This window comes from Cricetulus griseus, chromosome 4 (genome assembly GCF_003668045.3).
Source record: "Cricetulus griseus strain 17A/GY chromosome 4, alternate assembly CriGri-PICRH-1.0, whole genome shotgun sequence".
NCBI classification, from domain to species: Eukaryota; Metazoa; Chordata; class Mammalia; order Rodentia; family Cricetidae; genus Cricetulus; species Cricetulus griseus.
The window spans coordinates 152677678-152700062 of record NC_048597.1 but is presented as its reverse complement, the minus strand read 5'-3'; the positions used below and the strand labels follow the sequence as shown (position 1 = coordinate 152700062).

At 46.8% G+C, this 22385-nt stretch overlaps 1 protein-coding gene across 4 annotated transcripts in view; it reads left to right on the top strand.

Annotated features, from left to right (window-relative positions):
- LOC103158664 (ubiquitin-associated and SH3 domain-containing protein B) overlaps positions 1 to 22385 on the top strand; it is a 139464-nt gene that overhangs the window by 93252 nt on the left and 23827 nt on the right. For 3 of the 4 annotated variants that reach the window (XM_027411873.2, XM_027411874.2, XM_035443593.1), the window contains 5 exons: positions 8402 to 8455; positions 9203 to 9389; positions 12179 to 12377; positions 15244 to 15413; positions 21938 to 22146. In XM_027411873.2, coding sequence (XP_027267674.1) covers positions 8402 to 8455; positions 9203 to 9389; positions 12179 to 12377; positions 15244 to 15413; positions 21938 to 22146 — 819 coding nt within the window. Of the gene's footprint in view, positions 1 to 8401; positions 8460 to 9202; positions 9390 to 12178; positions 12378 to 15243; positions 15414 to 21937; positions 22147 to 22385 lie in introns of all 4 variants that reach the window. The other variant, XM_027411872.2, reaches the window with a different exon arrangement.

Below are 22385 nucleotides of genomic sequence, written 5' to 3'. Positions count from 1 at the left end.
TGGGCATAGTTACCCCAACTTCAGAAATTCAGAAATTGAGTCTTGAGGAGCAATAACTTGCCCACTGTCGTCTTCCAGCTAGAAAGAATTTGGTTCCCAGTAATGAGCTTTTTGACACAGCAGACAAGCACACCTGTGCCTCTCTGCAACCCCCACCCCATGATGTGGGAGGAAAGGAATAGCTGGAGACACCTCAAAGTGTGGGGAAGTGTGTTTGTGATGTCGCCACCCATGGTCTAATGGCTGGTTTCCCAATTACAAACTGCTGCCTCCCTGCTCTTTCTAGCAAGAACAAAACAAGGCCTCCCATCTGGGCTGCTGGGCTCTGCCACATAAACACACTGGCAACCTAAACAACATTTTTTTTCCTGCTAACCACCCCCTGAGAAGGCTGCTTGATGGAGGGCTTGCGGACAGGGAGGCTTCACCTCATTGGAGTTCTCTGGGGAGGGCCTGTGCGCCCAAATGCCCCAAATAATAGCTCATCTTTTTTTCTTTCTCTGATGGGTTCTGTGAAAAAGTTCAGTGCATTTTCCTCCCCGTTGGCTGGCCTTGGAGGCAATGGCCAAAGGCTTGCTATGGCATTGATTATTAGATACAGCCAGGCCATTAACCCCGGGCTGACTGAAAGGGCTCTCCACTGGGAGCCTGGCTCTGACACAGGCCGTTAGGATCAATACATCTTTCTCCATTAGGTGCATTTCCTCCGACGGAAATGGGTCTGCCCATTACAGTTGATGCTTATTGACAGGCCTCTCTCCTGCCCTCTCAAAGCCCCCTGGGAAACCCCACAGGGACATGCACCAAGGCTCGGGGGATGAGTTTGTTCAGTAGAACTACCTCCATTCTCAGCAAGTAGCTGGACTCCCTTGTGTGAATATGATAGAATGAACATCTTTATTGTGTAGGAAAGAGAGACCAGGTACAGAAGGGCAGGATCAGTTAGAGAACAGTGAACTCACAAGGTTGAACTCAGGAACGAACTTTCTGAGCTCAGATGCCATTGGACAACCAGGAAACTCATGTTGTCTGGAAGAAAAGATGATTCCCTCAAACATCAAGGGAAGGGCAGGTTGATGGCAAGCTCCCTGCAGTCAAGGGATAACCATCACTTTCAGTGCCTGGGGGTCCTCAAAATACTTTGAGGGCATCATTCCTTTCTTTGTCAATCTTCCTGAGGGCTTCTCTCTCTCTCTCTCTCTCTCTCTCTCTCTCTCTCTCTCTCTCTCTCTCTCTCTCTCTCTCTCTCTCTCACACACACACACACACACATTTGAAAACATGAAAACTAAACACCAAACTGGAGTGTCTCTGTGTAAAAGTACTGGCTGTCCTGGAACTCACTCTGTAGACCAGGCTAACCTCAAATTCACAGAGATCTACCTGCCTCTGCCTCCCAAGTACTGAGACTAAAGGCATGTGCCACCACTGACCAGCATAAAAGTTCAACTTTCTTAAGCTTTGGCATGATACTCAAAATTTGAGAGTTTTAGAACATTTTGGATTTCAAATGTTTTGATAAGGTATGCTCAATCTATTATGAGTCCTTTAATCCCAGCACCAGGGAGGAAGAGTCAGGCAAATCTTTGAGTTCAAGGCCAGCCTGGTCTACAGTGAATTCCAGGACAGCCAGGGCTACATAGTGAGGCCCTGTCTCAAAGGAAAGGAGAGATGGGGTATGGGTATTTGGAACCCCAATAGGCCAGGGAAGATGATAGGGTAGAGTCCAGAAAGGCCATCTTAACTCTGCACAATCTTTCACCTCCTTTTATCTTCATGAGGAAATGACAGATGACAAGCGATAACTGTCAATCTACTGACTTGCACCCAGAAAGGCCAGAGATTAGGGAAGTTTTGGGTAAACCAGCTCTGGGCTGCTAGTTTCAGTGATTAACAACAGGCATGTGTGTTCATCTTAGTGGGGGCTGTTCCTAGCAAGCAGAGCCATGAACACAGCAGTAACCCAGCCATGTTTGTGCAAATAACCATTCCCAAACCCCAGAAACACCTCTGAAATCTGACAGTTTGTGATGAGGGATGCTTCAACTGTGTTTTTGGAAGAATGACAGTTTTGTTCTTGTGGTGAGTTGTACCTTACAAGAGGAAGTTTAACAGACTAAAAGTCACTAAAAGTGACCACTTTGGCGACCACTGCCTGATCTAGATCTTTCCATTGCAGTCAGCTAAACAGCTACAGTTTCTACTAATAGACCTTTCTCTAAGGTACAGATCACATGTAACCTACCCCAGTGGGAGTTCCCACATCCTTAAGCTCTGTCTCTTTCCACCTGGCTACTTTGGGGTAAGGATCGTGGTGTTAACACATTGATCTGGACATCTCTTGGCTAGTGTATATGTATGTTCGTGTGTGCATACATGTAAGTGTATGTTTGCAGGTATATAGAATATATGTACCCACATGTGAAGAGGAGAGGTCAATCTCACATGTCATTCCTAAGGAGTCATCCACCTTGTTTTGGGGCTAAGAATGCAGCTGTGAGTGTTTGCCTTGTTTGCACAAAGCACTGGATTCCAGGCCCCATACCACATAAGTGGACTCCCAGCACCATGTAGTAGCTCACAACCATCTGTAACTCCACTTCCTGGGCATCTAATTCCCTCTTCTGGCCTCTGTGGTCAGCAGGCACACACATGGTGCACCTATATGCATTCAGGCAAAAAGCCTATGCACACACATCCATAAAACCTGTGTGATGGTGCATCCTAAAATCTCACCATCAGGAGGGATAGGCCAAGAGGACCAGAAGTCCAAAGTCATCCTTGGGCTAAGTGAGACTCTACCTCCAAAACAGCCTTTGTTTGCACAGATAATGCTCTGAAGGTATCCCTCCATTGTCCCTTATAGCACCACTGGCTTCATTGTATGTTTAGACTCTCCTACTGAGAAACAGAACTGACTCCACCTATGTCTTCCCAGGATGGCACAGACTATTAAACTTATTTTGAGCAGAGTCACTGGTTAATTGGACCATATTTTAATTCAATTAAATGTGTTAGGTGTGAAAAAATTAACAATTGCTATCCTGCAGGTTGAGAATTTTTTTTAACATCTTGGAGTTCATATTAAATATTTCTAGAATGTAAGGTTGTCTTGGTGACATGGAGAGGAGATAAAATTAATTTAATTCTGGATATATGGGGTGTTTTATCCACTAGGAGGATTCTGTACTTGGCCTTGTATCTTCTCTTTTCTTCACAAATAGGTCTTTTGAACGTAGACAACTGGAGCACAAGAATGGGTTGGGGTGGGGGTAAGGGAGGTGCTGAGGCTGTATATCTGTCCGAGAGCTGCTCAGTACACTAGAGAAAAGCATCTCTAAGCCCCAGATCTGGATTCCAAAAGGATCCAAAATCTACACCTCTCTGAGTTCCACGATGCTTTGTGTTTTCAGCCATTTTGGATTTCAGGTCTTCAGATTTATGGTGCTCAACTGTTAGTGTTTGCAAATATCCTCAAAGCCAAAATACTGCAAGATTGGAAGCACTTCTGGCATTTTGGATAAGGGTGACTCAGTCTGCAGCTAGGAAGTTCAGTAAGTTCATTTTGTATTCACTGAACCAAGGTTTTACTCTTTTGAGGGAATACATTCAGTGTATTTCCTTCTGGTTTATACTGGGTGTCAGGTAGCTGAGTCATAAGCTATACCTCTGAAGGCCTAAGAGGGATGGCTTACCACAGAGGACCTCAGGTCCAGGCTAACCTGTCCCCTGTGTTAGGGATGTGTTTATTGTTTAATAACCTTGACTGTCACTCAGTTAATAGCAGAAGATCATCTTTGGACAGGAAAGCAGATCTCAGTTGTAACTCAAAAAGAAATGTCTAGGTTATGGGCAGATAGACAGACAGACAGAAGTCACAGTCAAGCTAAGAAGCAAAGTTTTGGGTACTGGATATCCAACACAGCTATACCTTTGCATGTCTCTTGCTTGTGAACCCTCTACCAGCATGGCCACTGCTTTCTCCCTCAGTATACCTGTCACTGTTCAGACCCTGGTAGGTGTTCTGTTCAAGGGACCTGAACTAGCAGTAGGGTCTGAGCCCACAATGAGATTCCACAGAACCAGGGTAGCAGCTGAGGGAGGTCCACTCCTAGGGCATTAAAATAGAGGATTCCAGTCAAGTTCTGGTGAGTATGCTGCTTGAGCTTGTAGTATACAGGGTACCCAAGGGTTGGAGAAGATTGCCACTTCCCTCAGAACACTGAAGATATCTCCTGGTTCCTTTTCATGTTTAGCACGGTCTCTTCTCAGCAGTTCTCAGCCTGTGGGTCGAATATCAGATGTCCTGCATCATAGATGTTTACATCATGATTTATAATTCACAGCAGCAAAATTACAGTTATGAAGTAGCCACAAAATAATTTTATGGTTGGGGGTCACCACAACGTGAGGAACTGTATTAAGGAGTCACAGCATTTGGAAGGTTGAGAACCACTGTTCTAGAGTAACATGGAGAATAGTCTGAGGGAACTGAGAACAGAGCATATGGTGGAGTCTGGAAATGACACCAGCCTGGGTCAGCTGAGGAAACCAGAGGCCTGAAAGGTGCCCGCCAATCAGAAAGCAGCACTGCAGACCTTAGGCTGGGCTTTTCCTTTTTATTTGATTTCCTGAAGAGTTCCAGGCAGTGGGTGAGGGGGCACCAAAAAGAAGGAAAGAGGGAGGGGACTGGGAGAAAGAGAAGGGCTGAAGTGAGGAAGAAAGGGAGAAGAAGGGAGAGATGCTGCCACAGGCAAGCCAACAGGAACTTTGTAAACCTCCTTCTAAAGCATGACCTTGGGGCGTGACCTCCACATCCTAAGATCTGAAGAATCTGGAAGCTGGGAGCTGTGGGAGGACAGCACAAGGGAGGACTCCCAGCAGAGCCCACCATAGGTGGTTAGTTGGTGGCACTACTGGCTCCTCCCAGTGACAAGGGCTCTCAAGGTGGCCTGTATGACTTGTCCATCAGCCCTTGCTTTTCTGTCACCTGTGCTGGTCCCCCTCCTTAATAGTCAGGAGACGTGGTGCTGTTTTCCATAGCCAACTACAAATGAATGCTAGATGTCAGTTAGGTCGCGGATGTTCCATGTGACAGAATGTCAGGAACTCACAGATTGTCCCACTTACTGGTCTCAGGTGAGGCCATCCTACCAAGGCCATCCTACCTGCTGCTGTGCCCCACTGGGACTTGAGGATGGGACTGGACTCCTACACTCCAGGCTGAAGGAGCAGCCCTCCATCTACTGAGATCTCCAGTAGACTCTGAAGTCAGCCCCCTGCCGGCCTCTGAGTTGCTCCGAGCAGAACACATGCTTGGCTGTACTCCGCACACTCCCACTTGCCCTTGGCACTGGCCCCAGGGCGTGGGCCGTGGGGGTGGCGCACTATGGCAACTCTTGAGCTGAGCTGAGCTGGAAGTCTTCTGCCACTGTTCCGAGTCTGTCTGTTCTGTGGGCTGAGTTCTGGGAACATGCTCAATCCGCATTGTAGCCAGCTTGCTTTGGGCCTCCAGGCCCCGTAGGAATGGGGTTTTCCCTTCCTAGGGAATTTCACTACTCTGCTTCAGATGTATAAATACTTTCTAGAAACCTTTAGAAATACATTTAGGGATCAGTGGGTAAAGGCATCCCCCACAAAGCCTGATAAATTGAGTTGAATTGCTTATGGAAGGAGAGAACCAACTCCTGCAAGTTGTCTTCTGACCTCACCACCACCACCCCCCAAAAAAGGGATGGGGTGCTGGAGAGATGGCTCAGCAGTTAAAAGCACTGGCTGCTCTTCCAGAGGACCTGAGTTTGTTTCCCAGCACCCACACATGCTGACTCACAGTCATCTGTAACTCCAGTTCTATGGGATCCAATGCCATCTTCCAAGCGTGAACATAGTCCATACACATGCATGCAGACAAAACATACACATAAAATAAAATAAATCTGAAAAGAAAGGTTTAAAAATGTCTAAGACATATTTCTTCAAGACAGTTCTTTCTCAAGGTCCCTGGGCCCTTTGTGCTGTAGCCAACACTGCTAACCCTCTCTAGAGAGGGTGTGTTAGATGTGATATCCTTCCATCGAATGAAAGCCTTCCGTCTTGTCTTCTCCAAAAGGAACTGTTTGGTTTCCTTAACCTTTATCGCAGACTTACCACATTCAAATCTTTCATTAGCTCACTCCGTTCTTTCCCTTTGAACCTTCTCCAAAATAAGTCTTTTAAGTTAGGGAGACCGTAACTTAATTAGATCTCTCATTTCCCGAGGATTCTCGTGGCTCCTCCAAAGAAATAAATTAAATTTCAGTTCGATATATTTCATTGGGGGAAGGGTGCTAGAAAGAGAGATTGGATGCTTTATATAAATAGCACATTGTCTGGGCTGAAAATGAGTTTTCCTCATTCCAGTTGTTTTTGGAACAATGAGTCCTTTGGGGGATATTTAATTCTTTCGAGTTTCTAGCCTCCAGCTCTCTACAACCGGTGGGCTTTTGTGTATACATGGCTTCTCTTCCTAAAATAGGGAGGCAGTGGGGTCACAGCTGGGGAGTACCTTTCAAAGGTGTGTGTGATAGTGAGGGGGGTGAGAGCGCCATGTTTCCAGATTCCTTTCTTTCCAGGATCTGCCTCTTCCCTCTGGGACTTCATCTTAGTGGTAGGCCTGTCTTTCACAGTGCTGGTCCAGGTAGTGGGCCCCAGGGGAGCCAGGCTGGGAGGAAAGCCAGGCCTGACTTAGCTCTCAGCTGGTAACAGAACCCCAGGCCCTGTGCTCTACAGTGCCTCAGGCAGACTGTTTTGAAAAGCCCATTTCTCCACTTCTCTCCTCTGGAACTTTCCTTGGTGGACTGAAGAAACAGGGCTCACAAATGATGACTGAGATCCCTCCCAGGTTGACACAGAGGCTCACAGTACTCATTGTTCTAATTGGTCCACGAAGGGGTCATGAGAGAAAGAAGACCCAGGTGACACAGGCCAACAGGAAAAGGATGTTTGGAGAGAGTGACAGTTCAATTTGAATTCCTTCCCTTCCCTTCTCCCAATGACCCCAAGTCAGTGTAACGGAAGGGGGGCAAAAATGATTGCTTATTGATGACTTGTTTTGAAAATGATCGCTTACTGGCCACCTGTGATGTATCCGCACTGCCTAAGACTCCATGTATATCCATTGCTACATCCTATGACAGAGAACAGGCACTCTGTGTCTTACACCACCACAGCCACCACCCCCTTCTCCCAGGAATCAATAGCTTCTAGTTCACAATGCCCCTCTTTGGTGCTGTCATTGGACTCTGTGTGTTGTCAGGGCTCTCAAGTTTTCCCTCCATTGCTATTGCTATTACTACCACTACTATTACTATTATTGAGCCAAGGTCTCACCGTGTAGCCCTGGCAGTCCTGGAATTCACTATGAAGACCAAGCTGATCTCTGTTTCCCCCAGTGCTGGATGAAAGGTGTGTACCACCATACCCAGCTCCCTTTTTTGTTCTTGCCCCCAGTGCAATCAGATAATTAGCTTTCAGCTCCTGTCTTCCTGCCTACTTGGCTGAATTCCATGGGGACAGGGACCATGTGAATGTCGTTCCCAGCACCCAGAACAGTGCTGCTGAAACAGTTGAGAGTGAGTAGGAACCTGTATGTGTGTGGACGTGAATGCATGGAAGAAGCATGGAACAGCACCAGAGCTGGATCTGAACCCAGAACTCTGTGGCTCTGGCAGACTTGGCCTTGTAGTGTTTTTTGAAAGCTTGTGTGCAGGGCCTCATAGCTTTGAGTCTCTCGTACATACCAACTCACCATGAGGAGGGCTGTGAGCAATCTCTCCAGAAGTAACTGCCGGTATCCCCCTATCTCTATTCTATCCAATATTATGGTCCCCAAAGTTGTCTGTGACATAATTGGAGATGATGGATCCACCTGGGTGGATAGGACATAGAGAAGGAGGAAGTGAGTTGATCCAAGTGTCCTTGGAGACATTGAGCTCCACATCTTCATGTCCGTTGGCTCCACCTCCTCACCCATCCATCAAGGGTTGTGAGTAAGAATCTGCTCTGCAGGGGGATCTAGGCCATTGGAAATGAGTGGGTGAAGATTGAGGAGAAGTACAGACATGACAACTTTTAGGGAAGTGAAAACAAAACCCTAATGTGGAAACAACTGAAAATAGATGGTATGGGATGTCAGGCTGCATGCAAATCCGATGTTAATTACATGGAAATTAATGATGAGTCCTAACTTCCATCTGCCTTCCTGTGACCCTTGGGGACCCCTGCTGCAGGCTTCTTTCCTGTGCTACATGACAGTGCCGGGAAGGCAAACTCTGATGTCGCCCCCTGCCCACTCCACCCCAGCGAGAGAAGCTGAGAGGAAGGCTAAAAATACCAACAATAGATATTTGATTTCTTTTTGCAGACAAAAAGCTCTGGCATCCACAGGAGGAAGAAGCGTTCAAGCAGCATGTGACTGGTTGGTATGAAATAAAGAAATTGAGAAAATAGCATGTAATTAACTCCGAGTGTCTGTGAGGAGCGCGGGTGTGCGGTCTTTTTCTAATGGACCCTTCCAGGAGGGCATGAGCCAAATGTGACAGACCCATTTATCAAGTCGCCTGCCTCCTCTGCCCAGGCCCCAGGGTGTGTGGATCTCCTTGGATCTGTTTGAAGGTTTTCAGAATCTTCCCAGATAGAGGCTCACTTTACCTGAGCCCTGCCAGACACTTGGAGATTCACTGAACGTGTGAGGATGCCAGGCTGGCCAATTTAGAAAACCATCCTACTTAATCATTTGTCAGGATGTCATTCCAAGAGAAGCCCATGGGCCACCTTCCTGGAGCTTCCTTTTACTTTGGAGGTACAGGAGTCCCAGCATAGATGGAGCTGAAGGATGGAGTGTATGAAAGGAAACTACTCTGTGGGGACAGCATTTGGAATTAACCCAAGGATGCTTCTTGGAGAGCAGCTTCAGTTTTTTTTGGGGGGTGGGGGTGGGGGTAGGATGAGGAGGCAATACCACTCGCTGGAGAACAGAAGTCTCTCTCCATCTTAGAGTTGGTTTGGAGTGTAAACTACAAAGGGTGGGTCTTTACAGCTCCAATGGAAGTCCTTCTCCTGTGGTCCAGGAGGGGAAGCGTGGAGAGGGATGGGCCTGCCTCTTCTGTTCCTCCTTGTCCACTGTTCTTCAGTGAGGCTTTCTGGGTGCTCTTCTCTCACACAGGTTGTTCTCCCATGTCGGTGACCCCTTCCTGGATGACCCCCTGCCTCGGGAGTATGTCCTCTACCTCCGCCCAACCGGCCCTTTAGCCCAGAAGCTTTCGGACTTCTGGCAGCAATCCAAGCAGATCTGTGGGAAGAACAAGGCTCACAACATCTTCCCCCATATCACCCTCTGCCAGTTCTTCATGGTGAGCAGCATCACATTCCCTGTTTCCCCACCCAATCCAGTGTTCAGACAGCCCCCGGGGACCCGGACCTACGATAGGAGCTGTTCAAGAAGACTCAGGAAATGCTCAGGAGCTCTCAACACTGGGCGGACCTCACAGGAGTCCATGCTGTTGTGGTCCATAGCAAGGGCCTCTCCACATGCCTGACCATGCATCAGGACAACCATGCACTTCCACGACCGGAAGAACTCTGTGTCTCTCTTTGTCTCTGCCCCATCTGTCTCTGTCTCTCTGTGTGTCTCTGTCTCTCTCTCTCTCCCACCCCCCAACCCCCCACCCCCATTCCAGAGATCCACCTCAGGGGTTGTTTCTCAGAAGCCATCCATCCACCTTGTAGTCTAGTCTGGAACTCACCCAGGAGTCTAGGCTGGCTAGCCAGTAAGTCCCAGACATTTTCCTGTTTCTGCCTCCTAATGCTGGGATTACAAGCCCATGCTACCACACCCAACTTTTTTAAGTGGTTCTGTCAGTTGAGCTTCGTCCTCATGCACGCTTACATGGCATGCACTCCAAATGAGCTCTTCACCTTTGTTTTTATTTTGTGAGACAGAGTTTTAGGTAGCTCAACTTCAAGCTTGCTACACCACCGAGGATGACCTGAAACTCCCAATCCTCCTGCCTCAGCCTTCCAAGTGCTGTGATTACAGGCATGTGACACCATGCAGGCAGGGGAAGAAACAGAGAGACTGGGGGAAAAATAAGTGGGTACAGATAAAGAAAAGCCATTCCACCTACATGGACAGCACCACAAAGGTCTTACTAGACTTTTCTAGAGACTGAAAGATAAACCCTCACCTGCCACAGTTCCTCTTCCACACTCTAGCTGTCTATGGGAAAGCTTATTTAGGGGCTAAGTCAATCCTCCATACTATGATGTTTGAAGTATATGTCATTTACTTGTGCTCTCACAGTGATGGAGTTGACCTACCCACATTGTTCCGCACAAAAACAGGATGGTAGCCTTATCAAACAATTTTCAAAACACATTTTTGCTTTGTTTTTTTCCTCTCCGAACATAGCCTCTCTTCGCGTGTGTCTCAGGTAGAAGGCATGTTCCTAACACCTTGTCTCTAGCAAGTCACTCTGAAAATTAAATCAATTGTCACTTCCTCTTAGTCATGCCAGGATCTTGCAGAAAAGTATTATAGACTCTCATTCTTCCTCCCAGCCCTCCAAAGAGGGTAGGTGGATGACATCACCACTCCCAGACTTATTCTTCCTTTTCCCCAAAGATCATGGGAGTGGAGGTGGAGACAGCAGTTGTCTAAGGAGCAGCTGAAAGAGCTCCCAGAGGCTGTGTTCTGGTGTCTTCGTTTGCTCCCACCCTACTCCTCCTCCTTTGACTCTCAGGCAGCTTCCTCTCTCCACCTGTGTCTTATCCCCTTGAAACAGGGTCTCTGACTGAACTGGAACCTCGATTTTGGGGGGATAGGCTGGTTGGCTAGCAAGCTGTCAGGCTCCAGTCATCTCAGCCTTCCTGTGTTGTGCTTATGAGTACCTCCAGAGTGTCTGATGTTTTATGTAGGTCCCGGGGATTTGAACTCAGGTCCTCACGCTTGCAGAACAAGTGTTCCTTGGCACTGAGTTGTCTCCCTAGCCTGCTTCCTTTTTCAGGGCCCGGGGTCAGGGTCTCAGGTATCCCAGGCTAACCTAGAACTTAATATAGCTGAGGATAACCTTAAACTATTCTTCACTTCCTCAGTGCTGGGTTTTCAGATGTGACCTTAACACACCCCATTTATTCCCCGCCCCCATTCAATTTTATGTGGTGTTGGAGATGAAATGGAATCTCAGCTTCCTGAGTGCCAGGCAAGCGCTCTGCCAACTAAGCCATGTCTTCTACTCCAACCTCTAGGTTTTATTTTTTAAACATTTTATTTTATGTTTATAGGTGTTTTGCCTACATGTATGTCTGTGCACTGCTTTCATGCCTGGTGCACACAGAGGCCAGAGCAGGGTATTGATCAGATCCCCTGGAACTGGAGTTACAGACAGTTGTGAGCCACCATGTGGGTGCTGGGAACAGAATGGAGGACCTCTGCAAGAGCAACAAGTGCTCTTAACCTCCAAGTCATCTCCCCAGGCCCAGGACTTCTTATTTAATTGACAGATTATGGTATATAGTATGACTGTTTGATGTATGTTTTACACTGTAGAATGCTGATTGAGCTAATCCTATATACACTTCCTGGCATCATTGTTAATTTGCTGAAGAACTTGACCAGCTACCACCTTCCTTTCCTTGTTTTCCTTTGGGTCTGTGGGTTGAGCTCAGGGCCTCTTGCATACTAGGAAAGAACTGTAACACTGCACCCTAAAATCCCAACCCTAAAATCTACCTTTTAACAGTTTTCAAGTATACATCGAACTGTTCCTAGCTATTGTCACCATGCTTCTATTTACTCCTCTGAGATTGTGTTTCCTTTATCCAATACCTCAGCCCCCAACCCTGGCTTTCTTTTTCTGCTTAACCAATCACATGACAGTCTGGCAAGGTTCCCAGGAGCCACAACAGAGCAAGGGGAGAGATGTCATGATGCATTCCCTAGTTTCATTTGCCCACTGGATAATCAGTGTCTGGCTAATTGAGAGCCTGCAGCTCTTCCCTCCCTGGTAGACAGGAGTGCTGGTTAAGTAATTGCGTGATCAGCCTCAGCTCTCTGGGGACAGACACACTCAGTGCTGAGGGGTGGCAGGCTTCTTCTCTCTCCCCTGGGCTGTAATGAAGCCTGCTTGTTTTCCATCCCCAGTGTGAGGACAGCAAGGTGGATGCCCTGGGGGAGGCCCTGCAGACTACTGTCAGTCGCTGGAAATGTAAGTTCTCTGCCCCACTGCCCCTGGAGCTCTACACCTCCTCTAACTTCATCGGGCTCTTCGTCAAGGAAGACAGTGCGGAGGTCCTCAAGAAGTTTGCGGCTGACTTTGCCGCAGAGGCTGCATCCAAAACAGGTAAATACCCACTAGGCTGTCTGCACAGTCTGGATCCCAGGATCAGAGCTCAAAAGGGCAGGGATTGGAATGGTTATGTGACAGTCAACCTACAAAGAGGAAAGGATTTATTTTGGCTCACAGTCCCACAATTTTCAGCCAGTGATGCTTGGCGCCATAACTAGTCGGCCTGTGGTGAGGTGGCACATCACGGCAGGAGTGCATAGAACAAACCTGCTCACCTCAAGGAGGCCAGGAAACAGGCAAGACTGAGCACAAGAGGTTGGGGTCCCAATGTCCCCTTCAAAGGCATCCCAAATAACCTAAGTTCTTCCCATAGGATCCACCCCTTAAAGATTCCACCTCCTCGCTATGGTACCACAGGTTGGTGACCAAGCCTTCCACGCATGACAATTGGAGACTTTGAAGGTCAGATGGTAACTTCTGCAGAGAAGAGGGCTGGAGCCCGGAGGTGGAGGATCATGTGGAAATGGACCCCTGTGGCGAAGCACACACCACATCCCTTGTGAAATGTTAGGCTTCTTTCTGTCCTGCTAACCTACTCAAGAGCCTGCCCATGACTTGCTCTATGCCTCCCAGGGACTTAACTGTTCCCACTGAACTATAAATGTCACCCTTTGTAGTGTCTCCATCTCCTCCAGTCCAGATCTAAGAGAACTCCCTTTCATCCTCTAAGCTCCCAACCATGAGTGCTTTTGTCTGGGTCTGACCGTCCGTCCTGTAGCACAGGGCATAGTGGTGTGGAACCACTTTATAGTAAATCATGAAAAAACAGTCATCAAGCTAAAGAGTGTTGGTTCAGTGGATCACTCTACTATACAGTTTATTTTGAGATAGGGTCTCGTGTAGCCCAGGCTGGCCTCAAACTTGATATGTAACTAAGGCTGGACCATGAATTTCTAATCCTCCCGTGTCTGGCTCCTGGGTGCGGGGATTCCAGCTGTGCACCACCACATCTGGTTTTACCTAGTCCTGGGGATAGAATCCAGGGTTTCATGCATGCTCTCTCAGTTGAGCTACATCCCCAGCCCCTGAATCCAAGTGCTGAATAAGAAGCTGGGGGGCATCCATAACACCCCAGCCTTACATTTAGGGATGACTCTGATCCAAGCCACAGAACCTATTTACTCCTTTGTCTCCTATCCTTCAGTGGTACCTTACTGTAGGGTGTCAGTCCTCAATGCTGTTTATATTGCTTGTGTGTCATTTCTTCAGAGAAGACCCCACATATAGCTTGGGCTCTAGGAAGAGTGTAATCAGAAGCAACCGCAGAGCTGCTGGTACAGGGCATGTCTACCCTCAGAAGGACTGTGGGTCCCTAAGACATTCCCTGTGGCTTGGGACCCCCTTCTGAGAGCCCCTTTCTCCCAGAGACCAGCCATGGGTTTACTAAATTCAATGGAGAGATGAAACATTTCAAAGAGATAGAATGGCAAAGAGAAAAATCACTTGTCTTCTTATCTATTGTCCTTAAGGAATTTTTTTCTTAATCCTACTAGCTGTTGTCAGCCTACTAAATCACTACAAGAACCACCAAAAGCCCCACATCCTTTACAAATCAGAGGAGCGGGACTGTGGCCCATTCTTAAAGTGCACATGTGATAAGAGACAGTCAAAGAACTCGTTTTCCATGTGGAAATGAGACTGCTAGTGCCCCTCCAAGAATCTATGATCACTAAGAACTTGGTGGTTTCATGGCTCTGTTTCTGTGGTGCCCCCTGGTGGTGAACTTCAGAACTGCATGGCCCTGACACAGCTGGTCTAGCTTTGTGGAAAGTAGGTCATTATGTCTTTGCCCTAGAACTCAAGCCTGAGTAGTCGAGAATTACTGGTTCACCCAGATTCCTCCAGAAAGTATATTTAGTGTCATTCTTCATTCTTGGTGGCTCAAGAAGACTCACCCATGTGCATTCATTTCATCAGCAAGTACTGAAGTCCCAGACTGTGAATAGTGGAAACATACAACACCCGTCTTGTGGTCTCACTCCACAGAAACACCCTGTAGTAAAAGGCCAAAACCCAAAAGATCAGCTTCCTGCTCTATAGTCCCTTAATTTCTTCTTGTTGCGTGTTCTTCACTGTTCTCACCTGGGAAGCAGACAGTTCTTCCTTATGTAACATACAAAGAGGAGATGAAACTCATCCCTCATATTGGTAGGTTGGTTCTGCTTTATTTTTAACATTTTAGAATAATGGTATGCATACTTCAAATGACCCCAACCCAGAGCAATGTCACCCTGAGGGAACATTTGCCGATGTGGAGAGTTCTTTTGGGTTGCTGTGACCTTGGGAATTCTCCTGGCATCTTGTGGATAAAAGCAGGGGAGGCCACAACATTCTGTACTGCAAGAACAGCTTCCCACAAATAACTATTCACATAAGTGTTTGGGGGGAACCTACTGTATACTTCAAGTGTTGCCTCCACCCTCCTCATTTCCCCAGAATCCAGGAAACCTGGTCCCAGATAAGACAACATAGCTCCAGCAGTCACACCGTTATAAAGCCCGCTTTGGATTTCCACATCAATCATGTTGCCCTTTAGGTCTCTGTTTGCTTCATCTGAATGGTGGGGCTGATGATGAACCCTGGACCTGTCAGGAGAAGTCATCCAAAAAGATTAACCAGAGCCCATCCACGGCTCCTGCAGAAAAGCCATCTGTTGTGTGGCTTTTTATCTCTGGAACAATGGGTTGATTCGGGGTCTGGGATCCACTCCTTTAATTCTCTGCTGCCCCTCCAGAGTCTCCCTTCTTTGTCACTTGGAGAACAGGGCATCTCAGGGCACCTTTCTGTGCCCTTTCTTCTGTCTCCTCCATTGCTATATTGTCTTCGTTCTAATCCCCAAACACTACCTTCCTTTTTCCAGAAGTTCACGTGGAGCCTCATAAGAAACAGCTACATGTGACCCTGGCATACCACTTCCAAGCCAGTCACCTACCCACTCTAGAGAAACTCGCCCAGAACATCGACGTCAAGCTAGGGTGTGACTGGGTGGCCACCATATTCTCTCGGGATATCCGGTTTGCTAACCACGAGGTAATGTTTCCCTGTAATCCTGCATATTTCCAGGCTTCGGGATGCCTTACGAACAAGGAGCTCTTGCTACTCGTAACACAGGGTGATGGAGACCAAAGGGAAATGACAGCAAGACACAGGGCAATGGGGACCAATGGGGAGTTATCAAGCAGCACAGAAAGAGGGGGACCACAGGGGAGTGAGTGAGCACTTGGCCAGGAGTCAGGGGGCTCCAGATTTTATTGAGTTTCTAGAGACTCCCTGAGAGGCTTAGCATGTGTGGCATGGTTCATTTAGATAACATCCCCATGTTCTGTCTGCCCTGTCAGCCTGACTGGAGGGACATAGAAATAAAATGGAGGATAGACAGAAAATATATTAGTGAAAAGTTAATATATTTATGTAAACTTTTGATGTTGAAAAGGGCATTATCCTGACCTGAGGTGAGTTGAACACATAGATACAAAAAACAAACCAAAATATAAAACCTACAAAAGCAAAATCCATAGGTATTTAATGATATGCTGATACCTAGAACATTCAGGGACTGTTGAACATACAGAATTTTTAAAAATTCTGCACTCAAGGAGTTTTAAGAGCCAGTAAGATGGCTCAGCCAGTGAGGGTACTTGCTATCAAATCTGACAGCCTGAATTTGATTCCTGGAACCCACATGATAGAAGGGGAGAACAGAGTGTTTCAGGTTGTCCTCTGACCTCTAGTGCACGTACACACACACACACACACACACACACACACACACACACACACACGAGCACAAAGCAGATTAGTTGAAGGCCAGGCAGCAAGCAGAGCCTAGACCTTCTGATCAACAAAGATGGATGATCCTTCTAAAGAAAGGCCACACACAGTAGTCCCATGTGTCTGCTGTTTCCCTTTCAGCTGTGGTTTCAGTTACCAGAAGCTATTGTTTCATGAAGAGCTCGGGAGATGGCCCAGTGGGTAGGAACACTTGCTCTGCAAGCACGAAGCCCTGAGTTCAGGTCCCCAACACTCATGAAAAAGCAGGACATGCTCCATGTGCCTGTGAGCTCAGTGTTGAAAGGCAGACAGATGAATCCGTGGAGCTGGTGTACATGAAATGATGAGCTTCAGGATCAGTAAGAGACCCTGTCTCAAGGGAATAAAAGGAGAGCACTAGAAGAAGACATCCAGCCTCTTTCTCTGGACTCTACACGTGCACACACACGGGTACGAGCATTCAGGGCATACACTTGCACACATACACTGGTACATATACTATATACACAATGTAAACACACACACAAATTCATAGCCTTTAGATAAAGTTCATTACAGTGTATTATTACAACTTCTCTTTTTAAAAAATCTTTTTTATATATATTTATTTATTGTGTATACAGTGTTCTGTCTTCATGTATGCCTGTAGGCCAGAAGAGGGCACCGGATCCCATTACAGATGGTTGTGAGCCACCATGTGGTTGCTGGGAATTGAACTCAGGACCTCTGGAAGGGCAGTCAGTGCTCTTAACCTCTGAGCCATCTCTCCAGCCCCTAGAACTTCTCTTTTTTTATTACTGGTTATTGTCCTCATCTATAAATTAAATTTGGCCATAGCTATAAATAGAAAAAAATACCGAGTATATGCTTACACAACACAGAGAACATGTCTGGTGCTATCTGCAATTTCAGGCCTACACTTTGGGTTTTGGAATGAACCCCGTGGTTAGTGGAGAACTGCTGTAGCTAGTTGAAAATTTTTCTTCTAATTTAATTACATTTATTAAGCAATAGTTACATGTTCCCCAATTTTTCAACAACAAGGCTGTTGTTGTTATTGTGTTATCATATACGACCTTTTGGCAATTCTTTTGTGCTAACATGAAAAAAAAAATAAAGAACAGAAGCAAACAGGACCTCTTTCTGTGCCCAGGCAACCTTGTTGTTTGGGAAGCGTTAAGAGCCAGTCTACGGACCAAAGCTTTGGGCAAGATATGGCGCTTTCAGAGTGTCCAGGGCGAGCTTGGCCTGACCTTCCTGATGAGATCATCCTTCAGTCTTTGGATGTTGGTTTCTCCTGAGACAGACTAAGATGACTAAATGGGATCTTAAGAATTTTATCATCTCCTGGAACCACCTAGAATGAGCCCTGAAGGATACTAGAGAGAGGTGTGTCTCATCGGACTCTTTTCCAAGGATAGGCAGAATAAAAAGGTCGAGGGGGGGATTGTGCCAGGCCTTGGAGAGGTCACCTTTGTGAGAGGAGAAGGTGGCTGTGGAATTCCACAGGGCTTGTCCTCTAATGAACACTGCCCGCCAGTTAACTCCAAGGGTAACCGCTTTTCTTCATGACCCACATTCTGTTCAGTCTGTGCAGCAGGAAGGAGGCTGCAAATGCCCACGTGAATTCTTTTCTAAAAATAACAGCCCCTTTATCTCTTATTTGTGAAAGCTCAGTTATTACGATTTCTTCTGATAAGGTTCCCACTTCCCCTCTAGGTTCCCTCTGGGGTCTTCTGCACTTCCAGAGCCCCTTGGGTATGTGATACTCCCACCCTCCTCCTTCATCCTGTCCCCAGGAGGGAGGCTTGATAGAGTGTTCTAACCAGGGAATGGACCACCGGAGAAGGAGACTGACTTAGGCAAGGACACAGAGCAAGGCTCAAAGGTTCAGTGATGCTTTGGATACTGTAAGGTGTTATCCTCTACTGTTTCACATTCTCAGGCACAAACTCCGATGCCCGATTGTAGCTCACAGCCCTTCTGTGTTCATGATGACATTGTGCTGCAGTGCTTTGAGTGACCAGCCACAGAAATGTAGGACAGAGTTCCACAGAAAGTAGGCATTTCGGAGCCCCCAGCTCCTGCTTCCATCCTGGATGGCTCATTTTAGCAGTCGTTAGATTCACGTTGACAATTTCTGTAATTCACAGGCTAGGAATGTAGCTCAGTTTGTAGAGTGCTTGCCTGAAATGCATGATCCGTGTGGATTCAGTTCCCAGAGCCGCATAAAACTGGGTGTGGTGGTACACACCTGTAATCCCAGAGGCAGGAGGACTAGAAATTAAAGGCCTTCCTCCGCTACAGAGTGAATTTAGGGCCAGCCTGGGCTGCAGGAGTCCTTGACTAAAACAAAACAAACAACAACAACAAAAAGTCCAACCAACCAACTGAAAAGCAAAACAACAAACAAAAACAGGCTGGGGAGATGGCTCTAAAGGGCAGGATTCAATACCCCAGCATTCACATAAGGAAAACAGAGCATGTCCTGGGGCGTGTACCTGTAATCTTAGTGTTGCTGAGGCACAGACAGGAGGATCCCTGGAGTTTGCTGCATAGCCAATCTAGTCAAACCAGGAAGCTCCTGGTTCCATAAGAGACCTTGTCTCAAAATAGAAGGTAGGATGGGGATGGAGAGATGGCTCAGCAGTTACTTGTATTCCAGAGGACCCAAATTCAGTTCCCAGCACCCATGTCAGGGTTCGCAACCCTTCTGGTCCCCGAGGACACTACACACGTGGCACGCACGCACGCACACACACAATTAAAATGAAGTATGAGGTAATTGGAAAAACACTCGACATTGACCTCTGACCTACACACACCAATATGTGCACACATAAAGTGTATCTTTTTTCCAGTTCTTTTCTCTTCTCTAAGGTGGAGATCTTTCCTAGGCTGTTGCAAGGATATGGGGAACGTATGGAAAGCTACCATAACAGCTAGTACAGGGCAGGTACAACAAAGAAATCACATACCTACAGCTTCTCTTCCGTCAGCTGTCACTGTGTTTGGTCTCTGTGGAATATTGAGGGAGGAAAAAAACTAAGCTTGGCACAAAATTTTTTTAACATTTATTGTTTTTATTTTATATATATATCTGGGTTTTTTGCCTGTGTGTGTGTCTTTGTACCATGTGTGTGCATTGCCCATAGAGGCCAGAAAAGGATGTCAGATCCCCCAGAATTGGAGTTACCAATGGTTGTGAACTACTATGTGAGTTCTGGGAACTGAATCCATGTCCTCTGGCTGAGCAGCACATTCTGGTAACTGCAGAGCCATCTCTCAAGAATTCTTAGAAAGACACAAAACATAAAACAATGAAATAGCACAATGCCTGCAAGTTAGTCCCAGGTCTCATGACTTTCGGATTTGGGCTGTGTCTACTTTTGGGGTGGAAAGTAGCAGAGAGTACTTGGGTCTGGATTATTATTCGTTTGTTTATTGGTGCTGGGGTTTGTACCCCAAGCCCAGAGCAGCTGAGCACCCACTCCACAACTAAGTGACACCCCGGCCTCCAGTTATAATGTTAGATTTGATGAACTCCCTTGATTTTTTTAGTTATAAATTCAGTCAATCAAAGTTACTTACTGTCCCTCTAAGGTATGCCTAGGATCTATTGTCTCCAGGCCTCCTTGCACCTTGATGTCCCCAGGGATATCTGAGGTGGATGTTCACCATTAAGGAGTACTTCTCTGAGCTCTTCAAAGGGAAAGCTGAACTTCCAGGCCAGAGGTATTGTGAGCCAAAACTAAGCTATGTTCGGTTAGCTGAGAGGGTTTTGACTGCATCCTGTTCCGGGAACAGCAGTGCTCTCTTCCCCTGTGTCATCACCTGACCACCCAGAACTTATTGTAAAAGAGGTTTCTAGTGAGTAATGTTTTGTCTTCTAAAACAATGTCTAAATCAACTCAGCAGAGCCCTTGGCTTGCATGATGATCAGAGAAGGACAAGAGAGGGAGAAAGGAGGTGATCAGAGGACAGACAGACCAACAAGCAACTGAAAGATAACTGGAGAATTAGAAACAGAAGGCACACACCCTAATTAGAAAAGCCAGGGAGACAAAAAATCAACTCATTATCAGCTTCATTCTCTGAGAGAAGCCATTTTCCAAGCTCTTTTCCTCGGAAATTTCCAGGAGAAAATGGTTTATTTGGTTTGGTTTGCTATTTTATTTTGTTTTCTTTTGAGGTTAAGGATTCACTCTGTAGCCCCAGCTTGCCTAGACTCATTATATAGACCAGGCTAACCTCAAACTCAAGGTGATCCTCCCTCTCAGCTTCCCAAGTGCTAAGATAACAGCTGTTTCCCACCACACGCAGCAGAGCCCTTTCTTTATAACATGTTTTGGTGGCTCACCCTGACATCACCAGCTGGCTAGTGCACAGGTCCACCCAGTGCTGGCCTCAGGCCCCAGGGTCAGGATTAACTGCAGAGAATGCCATCAGTCAGGAACCAGGAGCCCTGGGCCACCAGAAGTACCTGTGCCTCTGTCTTCCAGAATTTTCTTAGGGCACCACATTTAACTTTTGTAGTCTAAGTATTGGTGGAGTCTAAAGCTTAAAACTAAGATGAGAACCAGTAGCCTGTCACCTTCAGCTCTAGGACCGTAGGGAAGACTGTGAAAGCCTCCTCTACCTTTCTCACTGTCTGGAAACAAAATAGGATATAATTTTCCTTCCTATTGAGGTCTCTTGCTCATAATAAAAAATACAAAGCAAACGTCTAAAGTTAAAAAAAAAGTCTAGGGTTATGATGCTCATATATACACCAAGAAAGGAAACACACACACACACACACACACACACACACACACACACACACACACACACACACCACGTAGGATAAATCAGCCACATGGCCTGGCCTCATGTCTGCCCTGCATGCCTATTCTGAGCTCAGAGAAAAGACATGTGGCTTCCATCTGCTCTGGTGGAAGCTGTTTACCCCCACCCCATACACAGACACTGATATCTAGGAGAAAGAGCTTTCTTTCAAAGTCTTTGATACAATTGTAGGCTTGGAGAAAGAGCCTTGAAGGTGTAGACTGTGTTTTGTTCCATCAGATGAGTCACATAGAATGGGCCATCCTTCCTAAGTGGCTGAAAGCATTTACTGCTCTGGCAGAAGACCTGAGTGGTTCCCAGTACCACATGGCAGCTCACAACACAGGAACTCCAGTTCCAGGGGATCTGATGACCTCTTCTGGCCTTCAAGGACTCCTGCATGCATGGACATGGTATACACACACACAAACACACACACACACAAACACACACACACACACACACACACGTACACACACTAAATAAATAAATAAATAAATAAATAAATAAATAAATAAATGCCATGCTTTATTCCCATCCCAATAGAAGTAACTCCCCATCTGGCCCATCCGTGAGCCTGTAGAAGACAAGTTGCTTTGCACAATTCTCATCTGCCTAGTACCTGCTACAGCAGATAGAGCAGGGACAATGAACGTCTATATATCTAGCAGTTGCCTGGCAAAACCTTCCAGGTTTCTGATGAGCCCCTGAAACTCATTTCTGAGTGCTGACAGGATGTGAAAGCATGACTGGAGGGTCTGGAAGGTTGTGCAGCACCATAAAACGCTGGCAAGAGAAGAAGTGCTCTCTGATCAGGAACCAGGTCTGCCAAGAGCCTGTGACCCAGGTGCCCCTGTATGCAGCACACTTGCTATTGCATACATAGAGTATGGTCTAGTACCTGAGATGTTCAAGAGGATGGTCGATGAGTCTCATGTGTCCTCTCCTTTTTGCAGACGTTACAGGTGATCTACCCCTATTCCCCTCAGAACGATGATGAGCTGGAGTTGGTTCCTGGGGACTTCATCTTCATGTCTCCCATGGAACAGACCAGCACCAGTGAGGGCTGGATTTACGGCACCTCACTGACCACCGGCTGCTCTGGGCTGCTTCCTGAGAACTACATTACCAAGGCTGATGAGTGCAGCACCTGGATCTTCCATGGGTAGGTAGACCCACTCTCCTGCCCAAGTTGTGCCACGGCCTGTCTGGCTTCCTAGTGGGTGCCAACTTAAGGCTACTGTCCATCTCTGGCTGGAGCATAGCTACATCTCGTGCTAAGCATGGACTGCTTCATAGCTTCTGTCCACCTCATCCTGAGAAGCAGGGGACTTCTCAGAGCAGCTAGACATATTTCCTTCTATGTCAGCCAGACCAATGACAGAGAAAGATTGTAAAATCAGG